Genomic DNA, 18,948 nt, shown 5'->3' with positions numbered 1-18,948 from the left:
GTCATTATACTGTCTTTGGCTATGAGCAAGCATTCTGGAGTCTGACTATAATGAGCAATGAAGAGGTTGGAATGAAGCTATTTGTTTGTTTGGTCTTTTCATACGATGGTCTAAGCTTGATTGGAAATCTTGAGGATTTTCCTCCATAGAGCTGGTGATGGGAATGTGTGCCAACATCCCTAACTTTGGTGGAGTGATCTGTAACAAGAGCCTTTATTATTTCAGTATCCTGGGGGAAAAATAAGCTGCCATTCTGTACTCTGATATCCAGCTCCACTGAATGTATGTTGCCATATAGTAGTAGTTCTTACAACAATATGCTGGGGAGTCGTTTGTAATGCAGCAGTAGTAGCTGGAATACAGGTTTTCTGAGCACTAATCAGCCTAAGGTGCTGGGATGCTACATCCTTGGAGTCCTAGTCTGAAGACCATTCAGTGATGGCTACACTGATTCAAACTAGAAGATTCCCTCTTTTTGCTAGAAACCCTGCCTGTGGCTTAGCCCTAAGATGGTGTTGGGCAGTGAGATCAGGGGTCTTAGAGTGGAAAAAGCAAATCACCAGCCGTCAAAGCTGTATCAACTATACTAGAAAAAAACTTAATTAGGTAACAGCGAGCCTCATAAAGGAGTTGTAGTAGGAAACTATGTAGTAGAGAAGGGCCAGAAGTGGTTGACAGTGAACTTCTCCACTGGCTAGACTATAAGAAGCCAGGCCACAGAATATCTGCAGATCAGACTTCTGAGAGCTCTGCGTTTAACCTTAATGATTTCTACCAAAGAAGCCCAAGGCATTGAAGACACTCAAGGCCTGGATATGAATAGCCTTCGTGATTGAGGAAATGCTGTATAGTTTCATATTTTAAAATGTGCACTCCCATGGCCTAAAAGCATTTCTTTCAACATTGACTCATTAATGAATCAGAACTGTTTTCTGTTCTCTTTTCTCCATGCTTTTCACATCCCTTGTATGCCTGGCCTTTGCCTGACATCTTTGCTCCATGGGTAGACTCACCCATGCTACCTCCATTTGCTCAACTCCATTAGGCTTCCTCTTCATATCCAGACGTGGGATTAAAACAAAGGAGCATACCTTTGTTGCAGATGTGCCCAAAGTCCAGTTTCCTGTGAGTCCAGACCACTGCTCATCTCTCTGCTTCCAGTTTGGACAACATAAGCCCATTTCCTTCCCACTACTCCACGTCTTCTTCAACCACTGGAAAATGGTTAGTATTCAACATTGGCCAAGCAGAATCAGGACTCCCTAGATCCTGTGAGAGTGGGCACCTCACAGGCCCATTTTCTTCCTAAATAGTACTGGCTCCTGAACTTTGTGTGGATGTTCCTGGAACCTGCAATAAACTGCATTAGCTGTGATGAGAGCTTAGCTCTATGTCTTGGGTCTGAGTGGCTCCTAAAGTTTAGCTTCCAAATGTTATCTCTCATAGGCTAAAACAAGGTCACCCGCTCGTTCTTCTTGCTCCTGAACTATTTAATTAACATGTTTTAATTATAAAATTTCTTTACTCTTGAAACTTTCATACACGTTTACAATGTGATAAGATCATACAAACTCCCACTTTCCTCCTCCCAAATCTGCCTATAGTTTTCTCCAACATGTCCCCTTCCCAACTTCCTGTCTTCTTTCTTAAACAAAACAAAAACAACAAAAAACGAATCTATGAAATCCCAATTAGTGCTGCCCATATATTCAGGAGTTGTGGGGCCATCCACTAGAGCAGGAGAAACTCACCAGTTGGAACACCCTCAAAAGGGACTGATTCTCCCTTCCCCAGCTGCTGTCATCTGCCAGCCGCTCTTCAGTAAGACCTGTGGGGCCTGAAGAGCACCTCCCCAGACACGATGGAAATTTTGATTGGTTTGGTAGTTGGAATAAAAAAATGTCTCCTCACAGTCTTGGGCATTTGAACACGTAGTCAGTCCCCAGCTGGCAGTTCTGTTTGGGGAGGCTTAGGTAGTGCCAACTTGTTGGAAGAAGTATGACACAGGGTGGAGAGTGGGCTTTGAGAGTAAAAATGTCTTGCCTACTTCCAGTTTTCTCTCTCTGTACTGTGCTTGCCAATCAGGATGTGAGCTCTCAGCTGCCTGTTTCTGCCATCAAGCTTGCAGTCTGCTGCCATGCTGCCCCTATAACTGTGGACTCTATCATCTGGAACCATAAGCCAAAACAAACTCTCTTCAAAGTTGCCTTGGTGGTTGTGTCATATCACTACACTGAAGTAACTAATCCAATAGCCTGTATAGGACCTTACTATCCTATGAAAGCCAGCCATCATGGAGTCACCTACTCAGTCCAGCTGGGTCCTTTGCAATGTTTTTGCTTATATGATTAGTGGTTTCCTTCTCCATATCAACAGACTTTCCCCTTGCTCTGCACTGTCTTTGAGAAAAGATAAGCTTCTTCATTCAAACTCTTCTAGAGGGGACTTACTTTCTTGTAAGCATTATGTCAACACTTAGGATATCAAGAGAGCAAGTCATAATATAAATTGATAGTCTGAGTATACCCTATTCAGTATTGTGAGGTATTTAGGTACTATTTCAGATGATCATGTGCTTTTCTCAGTTGTTATATGTGGTGGTTTAAGTGAAAATGGCCCCCATAGTCCCATAGAGAGTGGTACTATTACGTGTGACCTTCTTGGAGTAGATGTGGCTTTGTTGGAAGAAGTATGTCCCTGGGGATGGGCTTTAAGGTTTCAGATATTCATGCTTTAAGGTTTCAGTCTCTCTCTCTCTCTCTCTCTCTCTCTCTCTCTCTCTCTCTCTCTCTCTCTCTCTCCCTCTCCCTCTCCCTCTCCCTCTCCCTCTCCCTCTCCCTCTCTCTCCTGCCTACTGATTCAGAAGTAGAACTCTCAGCTACCTCTCCAGTACCATTTCTGCCTACATGCTCTCATGTTTCACACCATGATGATAATGGACTAAACCTCTGAACTCCAAGCTAGTCCCAATTAAATGCTTTCCTTTGTAAGATTTGCCAGGTCATGGTGTCTCTTCACAGCAATGAAAACCCTAACTAAAGCATTGCATATTCATGAATTAAGTTCTACTCACTTAAGTTCTATTCACCTGGGGTATGATACATTGGTTAATGTACTTGTCTAGGGGTCGGGGAGGAGGGACCGTGGGAGTGTAGGAAGGAGAAATTGATAGCAACTTCTCCCACTGCTAAACTCCATGGTAACACTGTGGTGGGTGGTAAAAGTTTCACAGTAGGAGTAAATGAATCACAAGGAAACATCAATGAGTTTGGCCATTTATTGATGCCACACAAAGATAAGCTATGATTACAAACTAATTTTAATACTGAGGTACTCATCCAGTACATAGGGAGTGGGAGGATCAGCTGGTGAGGGAGCATAGGAACACAGAGGAGACAATGAGTTAGCCATGTATGTCATACTACCATTTGGGAGGGCAATGCTAGGTAGAAAGACATTTCCCTCACATTTTAAGCGACACAACTTAAAAATATGTGAATCATAAAAGATATTTAAATTAGCAACAAGAGTATATCAAATCTGTTGGCTAGGTTATAGCACCAGGAAGCTCATGGCACATGGCCTTTCCCCAGGAAAGCAGATCACTGTAGATTGAGCACCAGATAGGTGGTTCCAGAGCTTCATCTTGAAGTGAAAAAGGAAAAAGTAAAGACTTGTACTCTCTTGGTTTATAATATGAAGCTTTCAGAGAACTTCAGCTAGCTAGATAGGAAGTTAGGTCTGAAATACTACAGTCCCTCAGTTGCATTTCAGATTATTGATATAGGTGGTTAAAAACACTCTCTGAAACATTGCATTGGAATGCCAATGGAGACACAGCTGTCTCAGAAGAACGAGAGGAGGTGTGTGTGCTCTTGTTTAAAGAAACCTATGACTGAACAGTTAGTCCTAAACAAGAAAGCAATCCTTTACTACAGGATATTTTTCATAACTTTAACAAAGTATTCACTATGAAGTTTCCAGGAAAGTTGTTCTCTTATGGCATAATACTGTTTTGGTGTTCAAGAATTACATAGCCTATAACTTTTTGGAGAAGAGCTAAGTCTACCACTATGAAAAGCAATGTAAACCCAACATGATGTATTTAAGCACAATGTCCTGTGATGGACCTCACTGGTTCTTGGTGAGTGTATATCCAGTGTCTTTTGCTGAACTTCTTGCTCACACCTTCAAGGTATTCCTAAAGGAGGACATGGATGAAATAAACCAACGCTTCATATTTGACCCTGTGAAGATGCTACCCAGTTCTGACTGCCAAAGTCATCCTCACATTCAAGGTTCTTCTAGCATCTCAAGCATCAAGGATCTATGGTGTTCTGATAACCCACAGCCGAGCAGATGACTGGTGACTCCTATAACAAGCACAAATGTCATAGGACAGTCTCACTGTGGTAGATGAATGCATGATCCGAGGCCTATTTCCTGTATCTGAGGAAGCACCTGGACAGACCCTCTTCATGGGCGTTTGATGTTCTCTACCCCATGGGCAACAAATGACATGCTTTATTTTTTTGCATTGGGAAATCTGGCCTAGTTTAGTTTGCTGAGGTCAGTAGGAATCCAGGTTTGTTCCTGAGTTTTCTAAGCCTGGTCACACCCAGTACTCTGATGTCATGAACTTTACCCTGCTCTAGAACAGTTAAGTTAAATTCACACGACTGCCTAAATTAATCCCTCTGAAAGCCTAGACTGCTAACTAGTCTTTCCCATTAGAAAAGTCAGCTTCTCCTCCATGTCTCCATTCATGCCACTCACCGAATAATATAAGTATTTCTCTGAAATCGCTATTTCACCAGAGTTTGTCACTGTCCTGCAATGTTTATATTTAAAGATAGAATATAAGAAAGTATGTTTAACTACACATAAATTCCCTGGCTTCAGCAAATAGGTACTTTCTCCAACTTCTGGCATACCTTGAATCTTATCCAGAGCCCAGTGTTTTGTTTTCCACAGGAATTGATCAGAGTAATGAACAGTAGTGGCTTGAATAAGAGCTTAAAAGTGCTGGTTGGTGGTGGCACATGCCTTAATGCCGGCATTTGGGAGGCAGAGACAGGTGACTTATGTGAGTAGAAGGCCATCCTGTCAACAGAGTGAGTTCCAGGATCACTATAGCTTCTCAGAGAAACAAAACCCTATCACAATAAGCTAAAAAAAAAGTTTAAAAGCACATAATATATAGTGTTGTGTTCATGGTCTCAGAGCAAATAAAACTGGCATTGGCCAGCAACACCATCTCCACCCAAAGCAGAAGACATCTGTCTGGAAGTTCACATATACTTAGCCATTCATATAACTACTAGCTAAAGTTTCTGTTACCTCAACCACCATCCAGGAATTAGCACCAGGTTCAATAGCACCATTCTGCTTAGTGGATAGGTAACTACAAGGAGCTGTGGGTACTATACTCCAGACAGAAGATGCATAAGCCTACAATTACGTGATCCATCACAAGAAGGCATATATTGCCTCCTATCCTGCCAAGAGCTGGTTCGGAGATCTTTCTCTGGGACTTGTATCTCTCCACAACCCATCCTTTCTGTCTAGGTTAAGTCCGTAAGATCACCTGGAAATTTACTCTGAGTTGGTGATCACAGCTTACCCTGCCTTCAGTAGGAGGCAATGTCTGGAATAAGTTTTCTATTTCAGTGTTCTGGACCTTCTTGATTTGCCTGGTCACCACAAGGTAACTTAGCTTTTCTTTTTGATTCTGTGTGTATGTGTATACACATGCATGTGTGTTGCTAGAGATCAGACCTACAGCCTTGCATGTGCTAAATATGCATTCTACCCAGTTCTGTATCTTTAGAAGCAAAAGACTTTTTAAAAGTCATTAATGGATACACTAAGTAGATCATCTCTCCCCCGATTTAGAATTCTTTTCCTTCTATCTAAACTATAAATTTTTACTAAATTCCTAGCCTTAGTACAATTTACTTGATTCTTTGAAGTGGTTTAGCCTATAACTTGACTTCTTTCTCTCAGGAGAGATAGCAGCCACCATCCTAGTCAGCAGTTTTTATGTATAACACTTCTGCACTAGGATGAGGGTAGAACCTGAGGTCATGACCCAGACAGAGGCAGGACAGGAGAGAGAATGGCAAACAGGGACAGTCATTTGTTCTGTGGAGGAACTGAAAAATCCAGGAAAATTCAAAGACTAGAAAGAAGTTGATTTGAATTCATTTGCATTTGTAGGACCATTAATAAAAACTGAAGTTAGAGATGAATTCTGGATCCCTGCTCTAATCCCCTCGAGTCCCATTGATGTCTGTGTGCCCTTATCCTCTAGTTCTCCATGGTCTGTCCTAAGATTTGAGACTTCCAGTTTTGAAGTCCTGCAGGGATGGAGGGAAGACTGAGGGCCAGCAAGCATTCTCTTTCTGTCCTTATTGTCTACTGAATAAATGTTTCTCAGAATTGCCCCAGTAGCTACCCAAGGCAGCCAAGGAGTATTCACGAAGACAAATTTAAAAAATTATCTGCTCCCTGGGTAAGTGTGGCTGTTTCTTGATACTCTTGAGGTAGTTTGGAAAAAAAAAAAAACTTGTTCTCTAATTTTTTATCTTTACATGGGAAAAGACATTTTTTTTTTCACAGACTTGCCTCATCTGGAACTCATCTCAGCTGCTTCAAAATTCTCTCAAATACTTTGTCTTCCTATCTGGGAGCTTCCAGCACCAAGCTTTCTGTAAGGAACATTTTGTGGCTAGACAAACATTGCATTTTGTTTTGTTATGATTCCCAAGAACATAGAATGTGTAAAGTGAAATATTAATGACGTGGCCTTCTGGACCATGTTCTTGGGAAGCAGGCGGTGGAGGTCAATGATGGTGGCTTCTTCCTGAACCTAGAGAGTATTGTGATTTTGGAGCAACTGCTGTTTTCTTTGCCTTTGGATGTGGGTACTCTGTGTCTGCGGACATGAGAGGCAGCACTGTGCCCTCACCGAGGGCACAGAGCATTTCTTCATGGATTTTAGTGTCTGGCAGAAGCTGGCTGAGAGCCTGTCCTTCGTGCACATTAAATCTGTGGGACAAGAAAACAATAAGAAATAAATCCAAGGTGGCAATAAACACAGAGACCCTTCCCTGGTGATCTCATGGAGAATGAGAGGCTGTGAAGTACTTAGCCCTAAACAGGTCCTACATCTCACACCTCTCCCCTCAAGGCTCAGGGATATTTGAGGAAGAGAGGGGAGAAAGACTGTAGGAGCCAGAGGTGATGGAAAACATGAAGGAAATGGTGCTTTCTAGACACAACAGGGCAATTGCACATTTGAACTCACAGCATTGCAACAGCATGTACAACACCTGTGCAAGCTTAAGCCAAAAAACAAAATAAAACAAAGAAAAAACAAAAAACTGGTCGCTTCTCAATAAAAGGAATCCAGAGAGTCTGTGAATTCCTTCCCCTCTCCCCTACCATCCTCATCTCTCCCAAGGACTACAAGTTTCAGCTTTTACTGCACTGACAGTGACAGCCAAACAACACAAATTGGACTCAACAGTGAAGAAAAACAAAGAAGACTCAGATTTGGGGTGGGAAGGGATGGGACTATGAAGCAGTTGATTAGGGAGGAGTTGGGGGGAAGAGTTTAAAAATGTTCAAAATCCATTATATGAAACTCTCAAACAATTAGTAAAAATGTTTAAAACATCCAAAGGCTATCTATCCTTTGTAGGTGAAAAAGTACAACTTCTATTAATGTAATACTTTCTATATCAAGGAAGGACCATTGCAATTCATAGCAGTAGATACTCAACAAACTATCAAGTATGAAACATTGTAGAGTGCTTGTGGTTAAACTGGCATCATTCCTGTATGGTCATATTAGGCATTTCCATTGTGCCATGGGTACCTGGTAGACAGAGGATATCTACTCACTCTTTGCTTTTCGGTCAACTCTAGACTTGCTTAGACATCAATGTTAGTAAATAAGATTCCTAGAGGGCCACTGGGTGTACAGGAAAATGTGCACAGGAATCTTGCTCATACAGCTACCAGACAAAGGGAAGAGAGATACTGAAGTAGGGCCTATGTATAGTCTGCACTTACAGCCAGGATTAACCTAAGTCAGTCCAAATCAACAGAACATTGAATGACCTATTTATATTGAGAGAAAAATAATGTTGTAGTCTTAAACTATGAGAACAGAGGTGTTTTGCCATGCAGCATTGTTGGGGCAAGGGTTGAAAACAGAATTTTACACATGTTCCTTCTTTATCATCTGCATCACCTAATCATTCTCCCCATTTCACAAGTGAGAAAAATAAAGTCTATAGCAGCTAAGAACTTGCAAAGTATCATCTAACTGGATACATGTCAGGTCTGTAGTAGGCAGCGTTTATTTTAGAACTCGTTATTGCACTATTGGAGAGCTCAGCAATCAGCCATCGAATCTCCATGTTTCATGAACACTGTTCAGTAGAGAGGGGGATATTGATGCATAGTGTCTTTTCTATCTATCATCTAATACCATATGGCCGAAGACATGAGACATGAAAAAATACTACCTTCCACTCTCCCTATAATTCTTGTTCTTGAGCTCCAGGTAGGGACACCATGCAATTTTCTTTGTCTGGCTTTTCTCACAAACTTAGGAAAACTTAGAATAGATCATACAAAGGCCATTCATAAATACAATTCTGTTGTTCTCTCATTTTATTTACTGACCTGGAATTTGTAATCAGCCTCCCAGTGCTAGGATTACAGACAAGTGCCTCCAATCCCAGCTTTTACACACACACTTCTCCATGTAAGGAGTAAGGTTTTCTGCCAGCCCACTGCTGGTCTGGGCCTGCTGCCACGCCAGCCCCAATTAACACAGAGACTATGTATTTGATATAATACTGTTGGCCAGGTACTTGTTTCTTATTGGCTAGCTCTGTCTTAAGTATTAACTCATTTCTGTTAATCTAATATTTCCATGTGCTCTTACCGGAGAGCCTGCTGGCGTCCTACTCTCTCCAGACTCTCCATTTTGACTCTTCCTTACTTCTTCATATTTCCTCCTTGTCTTCTAGTCCTGCCTATCTAGCTTTCCTATTGGCCAACAGTGCTTTATTCATTAACCAGTATGAGAAACATATTTACAGAATGACATCTCCCATCACCTCCAAGTGATTTTCCAAACACATTCTGGGATTTCACTCCTTAAAATTCAGTGAGGCCCAAGTCACACATTTTTCCCCCTTTGAGAAAGTGAAATTATTTCAGATTTTGCTTGAGTGCCTCCAGAAGCCTTGGCCACCTCTGTAAGGATTCAGGCATTATGCTGGCTTGCTCCTGTCTCCTGGCAGAATGTAGTACCCTGATCAGCCTCAGGTTTCATGACTTCTATTCTGCATGCAGGTGCAAGGGACCCCTTTAAAGAAAACACCCCCCAGCCCACTTATGATCCCTTTCTGCTCCCTCTTTCCTGCTGTACTCCTGTGGCAGACAGGACTTTCCCTGTCTCCCTCTTCTCTTCTTTCCTCTCTCTGTCTCTGTGTCTCTTTATCTCTTACTAAGCTCTGTTTGTCTGGCATGTTTCTCCCCTGCCTAGGTCACCCTCACCCTCCATGGAATCTGCTAAGGTTCCCCTTACGTTTTATTGTTAACAACCTCTCTTCCTTCCTTCCTTCCTTCCTTCCTTCCTTCCTTCCTTCCTTCTTTCTTTCTTTCTTTCTTTCTTTCTTTCTTTCTTTCTTTGTTTCCCCTTTCCAGGGAACTCTAATATTTCAATAGACTTGAAGAAAGATGTTTCCACCAACAGGTAGTCCAGTGTAAACAGAAGAGTAAGCAACTAGAAATTAGTAATGTCTTCTTAACTCCAAACCTGTACTTTTTACTGGTTTGGTTTTGACCTTCAGATTGTAGAGACATACATGCTTTTTATTTCCTTGGAAATTATTTGCTGTGTCCTGTGTTTATTGAAAAAGAAAGAGCTGTCTTTGCTAGCTTTGAGAATCCTAGTTCTTGTAGAATAAATAAAATATAACAAGATAAAATAAAAATGATCACATCAAAGTTTGATAGAAAAAAAAACAGACGTAAAAGAGCCCAAGAGAAGTCAAGATCAGAGACCCACTTATTCATACACCCAAGAACCCCACAAATAACACTAAACTGGAAGCCACACTGTATACTCTGAAACCTGAAGGCTCCAAAGAAACTAAGTAACCTAGCGTTGTGTAGCTGAGAGATGATGTCATATCAGTGCTTCCTAAGCTTTGCCCAAGGAGAAGGAGCCTCTTGGGCTGGTGATTTGGAATTGGGGAGGAACTTACATGGATAAGAGTCCCATTCCCAAAACAGTTTAATTTGCTCAAAAATGGGGAGTGCACCTAATCAGGGTATGCTATTATCTAATGATTAAAAGAGTTTTACTCAACTTCGGAGACTTCTCTGAGCAATTCTGAACAAAGGAGACCTGACTATCCACGCGGGACCACCTGTAATTTCCACCGGCTTGGTCTCTGACCCTGCCTCCAGTCCTCTGCTGGAGTCCTGGGCTCCTCCCAGAGATCCGCCTATCTCTATAGGTCCACTCTGAGTTCCTGTGGGCAAGATACTTGACCCCCAAATCCTGGCCTCTGCCAAAGGTCTCAGCTGGAGAGCGCCAGTTTCTAGTGAGACCCGACTATCCTGCAAAACCATCTCAAGTTCCAGCTCAGACCTTGTTCTCTTCCACCAGCTATTGGCCAGAGCTATTGGCCAGAGCTATTGGCCAGAGGACCACTGTGAGTACCTGCTGGCATCTTCTTCTGGATCCTCATCCTTGACCCCATCCCTGGATCCCTGTCTGCAGAGAAACCTCCTAGAGAGCTTGGACCACACAGAGCTACAGATATTGAATCTCAGACCCACATAAGCCCATCGAGGAAGTACCATAGAGAGAGGGGGAGACACCACCAACACCTACTGGAAGAAGCTATGGGAAGAAGGCAATACAAGAGAACACCTAACAACAGAAAGACAAGCATGACACCACCAGAATCTAGGGAATCTACACCAAGTAGAACGGAACACAACAACAAAGCAGAAGAAGCAGAAGGGAACGACTTAAAAATTACCATCATAAAAATGATAGAGGCCCTCAAAGAAGATGTGAGAAAATCCCTTAAAGAAATGGAGGAAAAAACAAACAAAAAAGTGGAAGAAATGAACAAATTCCTTAAGGAAGGTACAGAAAGCCAAGAAAAAACAATTAAGAAGGTGAAGGAAACAGTTCAAGACTTGAAAACTGAAATAGAGAAAATAAAAGCAACACAAACGGAAGGAATGCTGGAAATTGAAAAGCTGGGCAAAAATTCAGCAACTACGGAAACAAGCATAACCAACAGAATTCAAGAGATGGAAGAGAGAATCTCAGGCTCAGAATATAAACTAGAGGAAATAGATTCACCGACGAAAGAAAATCATAAATCCAACAAATCCTTAACACAAAACATCCAGGAAATGTGGGACACCATGAAAAGGCCAAACCTAAGAATAATAGGCATAGAGGAAGGTGAGGAAGCCCAGCTCAAAGGTGCCGAAAACATATTCAACAAAATCATCGAGGAAAACTTTCCAAATCTGAAGAAGGACATGCCCATGAAAGTACAAGAAGCATACCGAACCCCAAATAGGCTGGACCAAAGAAAAAAGACCCCTCGACATATAATAATCAAAACACCTAGCATACAGAATAAAGAAAGAATATTAAGAGCAGCTAAGGAAAAAGGACAGGTAACATATAAAGGCAGAGCTATCAAAATTACACCTGACTTCTCCATGGAAAACCTCAAGGCCAGAAGGTCCTGGATAGATGTTCTAAAAGTATTAAGAGAACACGGATGCCAGCCTAGGCTACTATATCCAGCAAAACTCTCAATCACTATAGATGGAGAGAACAAGATATTTAATGACAAAACCAGATTGTCCCAATACGTATCTACAAATCCAGCCCTACAGAAAGTGGTGGAAGGAAAACTCCAACCCAAGGAAGGTAACTATGCCCACAAAAATGTAGGCAACAGATAATCCAACTACACCAGAAACCTAGGGTGAAGCAGAACAAATATATTCACAATACCACTGCCAACAACAAACCTAAATCAAACAAGCATCAACAATCAATGGTCCTTACTCACCCTCAACATTGATGGTCTTAACTCACCTATAAAAAGACACAGGCTAACAGAATGGATACGAAGACAGAATCCATCCTTCTGCTGCATACCAGAAACACATCTAAGCTTCAAAGATAGACATTACCTCAGGGTAAAGGGTTGGGAAAAGATTTTCCAATCAAATGGAAATAAGAAGCAAGCAGGCATAGCTATCCTAATATCTAACAAGTTAGACTTCAAATCAAAATTAGTCAAAAGAGATGAAGATGGTCATTTCATATTCATCGCAGGAGAAATCCATCAACACAAAGTCTCAGTTCTGAACATCTATGCCCCTAATACAAAATCACCCACATTCTTAAAAGAAACACTACTAAAACTCAAAGCTCATATAAAACCTCACACACTTATAGTGGGAGACTTCAATATACCACTCTCAACACTAGACAGGACCACAAATAAGAAACTCAACAAAGAAACAAAAGAATTAATAGAAGTTATGTCTCGCTATCTCTGCGGGTCCACTTGGAGTTCCTGCAGGCAAGATCCTTGACCCCCAAATCCGGGCCCCTGCCAAAGAACGAGGTCTCAGCTGGAGAGTGCCAGTTTCCAGTGAGATCCCACTACCCTGCAAAACCTTCTCAAGTTCCAGCCCAGCCCTCATCCTCTTCTGCCGGCTATTGGCCAGAGGTGAGTCTGGGCCCAATCGGGGCTGCCTGTCCCCTTCAACCTCTTTTCCCCCCTCCCCCGCCTGAACTCCCTGGATTGGCCCCTGATCCTGCTGCTCCTGTCTCCGGTCCCCTTTGAGAGCACCCTTGGAGCTCTGATACACCCCCACCCATCCCAACCTCCAGCCTACCCCCCCTACCCTGTGCCCTACCCCACCTATGGTCCTGCCGCTCTGGTTGAGCACTGGGACAGAGGGTGGAGCCAACAGTCCACCCTACTTCGGAGACCTCTCGGAGCAACTCCGAACAAAGGAGACCTGACTATCCACATGGGGCCACCTGTAATTTCCACCAGCTTGGTCCCTGACCCCGCCTCCAGTCCTCTGCTGGAGTCCCAGGCCCCTCCCAGAGATCCGCCTATCTCTGCGGGTCCACTTGGAGTTCCTGCAGGCAAGATCCTTGACCCACAAATCCAGGCCCCTGCCAAAGAACGAGGTCTCAGCTGGAGAGCGCCAGTTTCCAGTGAGATCCCACTACCCTGCAAAACCTTCTCAAGTTCCAGTCCAGCCCTCGTCCTCTTCTGCCGGCTATTGGCCAGAGAGAAGCCTCCTAGAGAGCTTGGACCACACAGAGATACAGACATTGAATCTTTGATCCACATAAGCCCATCTGGGAAGGACCATAGAGAGAGGGAAGAGACACCACCAACACCTACAGGAAGAAACTATGGGAAGAAGGCAATACAAGAGAACACCTAACAACAGAAAGACAAACATGACACCACCAGAATCTAGGGAATCTACACCAACTAGAATGGAACACAACAACAAAGCAGAGGAAGCAGAAGGGTACGACTTAAAAATCACCATCATAAAAATGATAGAGGCCCTCAAAGAAGATATGAGAAAATCCCTTAAAGAAATAGAGGAAAAAACAAAAACAAAAAAAAAAAAAAAAAAAAGTGGAAGAAATGAACAAATTCCTTAAGGAAAGTACAGAAAGCCAAGAAAAAACAATTAACCAGGTGAAGGAAACGGTTCAAGATTTGAAAACCGAAATTGAGAAAATAAAGGCAACACAAATGGAAGGAAAGCTGGAAATTGAAAAGCTGGGCAAAAAATCGGAAACCACGGACACAAGCATAACCAATAGAATTCAAGAGATGGAAGAGAGAATCTCAGGCGCAGAATATAAACTAGAAGAAATAGATTCATCGACCAAAGAAAACCATAAATCCAACAAATCCTTAACACACAATATCCAGGAAATGTGGGACACCATGAAAAGGCCAAACCTAAGAATAATAGGCATAGAGGAAGGTGAGGAAGCCCAGCTCAAAGGTGCTGAAAACATATTCAACAAAATCATCGAGGAAAACTTTCCAAATCTGAAGAAGGACATGCCCATGAAAGTACAAGAAGCATACCGAACCCCAAATAGGCTGGACCAAAGAAAAAAGACCCCTCGACATATAATAATCAAAACACCTAGCATACAGAATAAAGAAAAAATATTAAGAGCAGCGAAGGAAAAAGGACAGGTAACATATAAAGGCAGAGCTATCAAAATTACACCTGACTTCTCCATGGAAACCCTCAAGGCCAGAAGGTCCTGGATAGATGTTCTAAAAGTATTAAGAGAACACGGATGCCAGCCTAGGCTACTATATCCAGCAAAACTCTCAGTCAATATAGATGGAGAGAACAAAACCAGATTGTCCCAATATGTATCTACAAATCCAGCCCTACAGAAAGTATTGGAAGGAAAATTCCAACCCAAGGAAGGTAACTACGCCCACAAAAATGTAGGCAACAGATAATCCAACTACACCAGAAACCTAGGGTGAAGCAGAACAAATATATTCACAATACCACTGCCAACAACAAACCTAAATCAAACAACCATCAATAATCAATGGTCCTTACTCACCCTCAACATTAATGGTCTTAACTCACCTATAAAAAGACACAGATTAACAGAATGGATACGAAGACAGAATCCATCCTTCTGCTGCATACAAGAAACACATCTTAGCTCCAAAGATAGACATTACCTCAGGGTAAAGGGTTGGGAAAAGATTTTCCAATCAAATGGAAATAAGAAGCAAGCAGGCGTAGCTATCCTAATATCTAACAAGCTAGACTTCAAACCAAAACTAGTCAAAAGAGATGAAGACGGTCATTTCATATTCATCTCAGGAGAAATCCATCAACACAAAGTCTCAATTCTGAACATCTATGCCCCTAATACAAAGCCACCAACATTCTTAAAAGAAACACTACTAAAACTCAAAGCTCATATAAAACCTCACACACTTATAGTGGGAGACTTCAATACACCACTCTCAACACTAGACAGGACCACAAATCAGAAACTCAACAAAGAAACAAAAGAATTAACAGAAGTTATGTCTCAACTGGGGCTAACAGACATCTATAGAACATTCCATCCAAAGACAAAAGAATATACCTTCTTCTCTGCTCCACATGGAACCTTCTCTAAAATCGACCACATACTAGGAGACATAACAAACCTCAACAGATACAAGAGAATAGCAATAGTCCCCTGTATCTTATCGGACCACCATGCTTTAAAATTGGAATTCAACAACAATACAAATAACAGAAAACCTGCAAACTCATGGAAACTTAACAATGTGCAATTGCACCACTCCTGGGTCAAAGAAGAAATAAAGAAAGAAATTAAAGACTTTCTAATATTCAACGAGAATGAGGATACAACATACCCGAACTTATGGGACACCTTGAAAGCAGTGCTACGAGGGAAGTTCATTGCACTAAATGCCCATATGAAGAAAACAGAGGATAGTCACATAAATGAATTAACAGCGCAACTGAAAACCTTAGAACAGAGAGAAGCGAATTCACCCGCAGGAGCAGACGCCAGGAAATAATCAACTTGAGGGCTGAAATCAACAAAATAGAAACCAGGAAAACAATACAAAAAATCAATGCAACAAAGAGTTGGTTTTTTGAGAAAATCAACAAGATTGATAAACCTTTATCCAAATTAACGAAAAAGCAGAGACAGAACATGCAAATTAACAAAATCAGAAACGAAATGGGGAACATAACAACAGACACAGAGGAAATCCAGACAATTTTCAGGTCATACTTCGAAAATCTGTATTCCACAAAAATTGAAAATTCAAAGGAAATGGACAAGTTTCTGGATAACTATCACTTACCAAAATTAAATCAAGAACAGACAAACAACTTAAATAGACCTATAACCCGAAATGAAATAGAAGCAGTCATCGAAAGCCTTCCAACGAAAAAAAGTCCAGGGCCAGATGGATTCAGTGCAGAATTCTACTAGACATTCAAGGAAGAACTAATACCACTACTCCTCAAACTGTTCCACAAGATAGAAACAGAAGGTTTATTGCCAAACTCTTTTTATGAGGCCACAATAACTTTGGTACCCAAACCTCACAAAGACACAACTAAGAAAGAAAACTACAGACCAATATCCCTGATGAACATCGAAAAAAATACTCAATAAAATAATGGCAAACCGAATTCAAAAATACATCAGAGAAATCATCCACCATGATCAAGTAGGCTTCATACCTGGATTGCAGGGATGGTTTAACATACGAAAATCTATCAACGTGATCCACCATATAAACAAACGGAAAAAGAAAAACCATATGATTATCTCCCTAGATGCAGAAAAAGCCTTCGATAAAATTCAACACCCTTTCATGATAAAGGTATTAGAGAGGTCAGGGATAACAGGAACATACCTAAACATAATAAGAGCAATATACAGCAAACCAACTGCCAACATCAAACTGAATGGAGAGAAACTTAAGCCAATTCCTCTAAAATCAGGAACAAGACAAGGCTTCCCTCTCTCTCCATATCTCTTCAATATCGTACTAGAAGTTCTAGATAATGCTATAAGACAACAAAAGGAGATCAAGGGCATCCAAATTGGAAAGGAAGAAGTCAAACTGTCTCTATTTGCAGATGATATGATAGTTTACATAAGCGACCCAATAAACTCTACCAGGGAACTCCTAAAGCTGATAAACACCTTCAGCAAACTAGCAGGATACAAGATAAACTCAAAAAAAATCAGTAGCCCTACTTTTTTTCAGACGACAAAGAGGCAGAGAAAGAAATCAGAGAAACATCACCCTTTACAATAGCCACAAGCAACATAAAGTATCTTGGTGTAACGCTTACCAAACAAGTAAAAGATCTATATAATAAGAACTTTGTGACTCTAAAGAAAGAAATTAAAGAAGATACCAGAAAATGGAAAGACCTCCCATGCTCTTGAATAGGTAGGATAAACATAGTAAAAATGGCAATCTTACCAAAAGCAATCTACAGATTCAATGCAATCCCCATTAAAATCCCACCACAATTCTTCACCGACCTTGAAAGGATAATAATCAACTTTATATGGAAAAACAAAAGACCCAGGATAGCCAAAACAACCCTATACAATAAAAGAACATCAGGAGGCATCACCATTCCTGACTTTAAGCTCTACTACAGAGCTATAGTTCTGAAAACAGCCTGGTATTGGCATAAAAATAGACAGGTAGACCAATGGAATCGAATTGAAAATCCTGATATTAATCCACGCACCTATGAACACCTGATTTTCGACAAAACAGCTAAAATTATACAATGGGGTGAGGACAGCATCTTCAACAAATGGTGCTGGCACAATTGGGTGAGGGTGTGTAGAAGACTGCAGATAGTCCCATGTCTGTCGCCATGCACAAAACTCAAGTCCAAATGGATCAAAGACCTCAACATCAATCCAGCCACATTGAACCTCTTAGAAGAGAAAGTAGGAGGTACCCTTGAACAAATTGGTATAGGAGACCCCTTCTTGAACATAACTCCAGGGGCACAGACACTGAAAGAAACAATTAATAAATGGGACCTCTTCAAACTTAGAAGCTTCTGTAAGGCAAAGGACACAGTTGACAAGACCAATCGGCAGCCCACTGACTGGGAAAAGATTTTCACTAATCCTATATCCGACAAAGGGCTGATCTCCAAAATATACAAAGAACTCAAGAAACTAGTCAACAAATCACCAAATAACCCTATTAAAAAATGGGGTACAGAACTGAAGAAAGAATTCTCAATGGAGGAAATCAAAAAGGCTGAAAGACACTTAAGAAAATGCTCCACATCCTTAGCTATCAGGGAAATGCAAATCAAAACAACTTTGAGATACCATCTTACCCCTGCCAGAATGGCTAAAATTAGAAACACCAGTGATGACTTATGTTGGAGAGGATGTGGAGAAAGTGGAACACTCCTCCACTGCTGGTGGGAGTGCAAACTCATACAGCCACTTTGGAGATCAGTATGGCGGTTCCTCAGGAAAATGAGAATGAGCTGACCACAGGACCCGGCAATCCCCCTCTTAGGCATATACCCAAAGGATTCACATCAATGCAACAAAGACATCTGTTCAACTATGTTCATAGCAGCACTATTTGTAATAGCAAGAACCTGGAAGCAACCTAGATGCCCTTCAATTGAAGAATGGTTAATGAAGATGTGGCACATCTACACAATGGAATACTACTCTGCAGAAAAAAATAATGGTATCTTGAAATTCGCAGGCAAGTGGATGGCACTTGAAGAAACCATCCTGAATGAGGTAACCCAGTCACAAAAAGAGGAACACAGTATGTACTCACTCATATATGGATTTTAGACCTAGATCAAATGATCACCAGCCTATAATTCACATCACCAGAGGAACTAGGATACAAGTTGTATTCTAAGAGATTCATATAAAGTCCCTCACAGAACTGGGAAGGGACAAGTCCCCCAGACCTCAGGTATAGTTCGGGAGGACAGCTAATGGAGAGAGAAGTAGGAGAAAATGAGAGGGAGGAGAGGAAGGCATGTGCGACCAGGAGGATTGAGCCTGGTTAGGAATGGAAAATAGGAAATAGAGAGAGAGACAGAGAGAGAGAGAACATAAAAGAGGGAGCCAATATTGGTTTGAAGATAAAGTTGAACACAAAGAAAGGTCGAGGGAACTACAAGACTGCTCCCAACTAACAATCTCAGCTTCCGTGGAAAGGCTATCATAAATACCCTTCCCGGAGAGTGAGATCAACAACTAACTTCTCCATGCAGTCCTCAACTAAT

The 18,948-nt window shown here is 41.5% G+C and overlaps 1 protein-coding gene across 1 annotated transcript in view; it reads right to left on the bottom strand.

Annotated features, from left to right (window-relative positions):
• Positions 1 to 6,792: 6,792 nt before the first annotated feature.
• Positions 6,793 to 18,948, bottom strand: part of Adamts12 (ADAM metallopeptidase with thrombospondin type 1 motif 12) — a 268,207-nt gene continuing 256,051 nt past the window's right edge. Inside the window, exon 24 of the mRNA XM_051182555.1 lies at positions 6,793 to 7,050. Coding sequence (XP_051038512.1) covers positions 6,872 to 7,050 — 179 coding nt within the window. The 3' untranslated portion in view covers positions 6,793 to 6,871. The remainder of the gene's footprint in view (positions 7,051 to 18,948) is intronic.

The sequence above is a fragment of the Phodopus roborovskii genome, unplaced genomic scaffold, assembly GCF_943737965.1.
Source record: "Phodopus roborovskii unplaced genomic scaffold, PHOROB, whole genome shotgun sequence".
NCBI lineage: Eukaryota > Metazoa > Chordata > Mammalia > Rodentia > Cricetidae > Phodopus > Phodopus roborovskii.
Note: the sequence above shows the minus strand (reverse complement) of the source record. Positions and strands in the feature narration are given on the sequence as shown.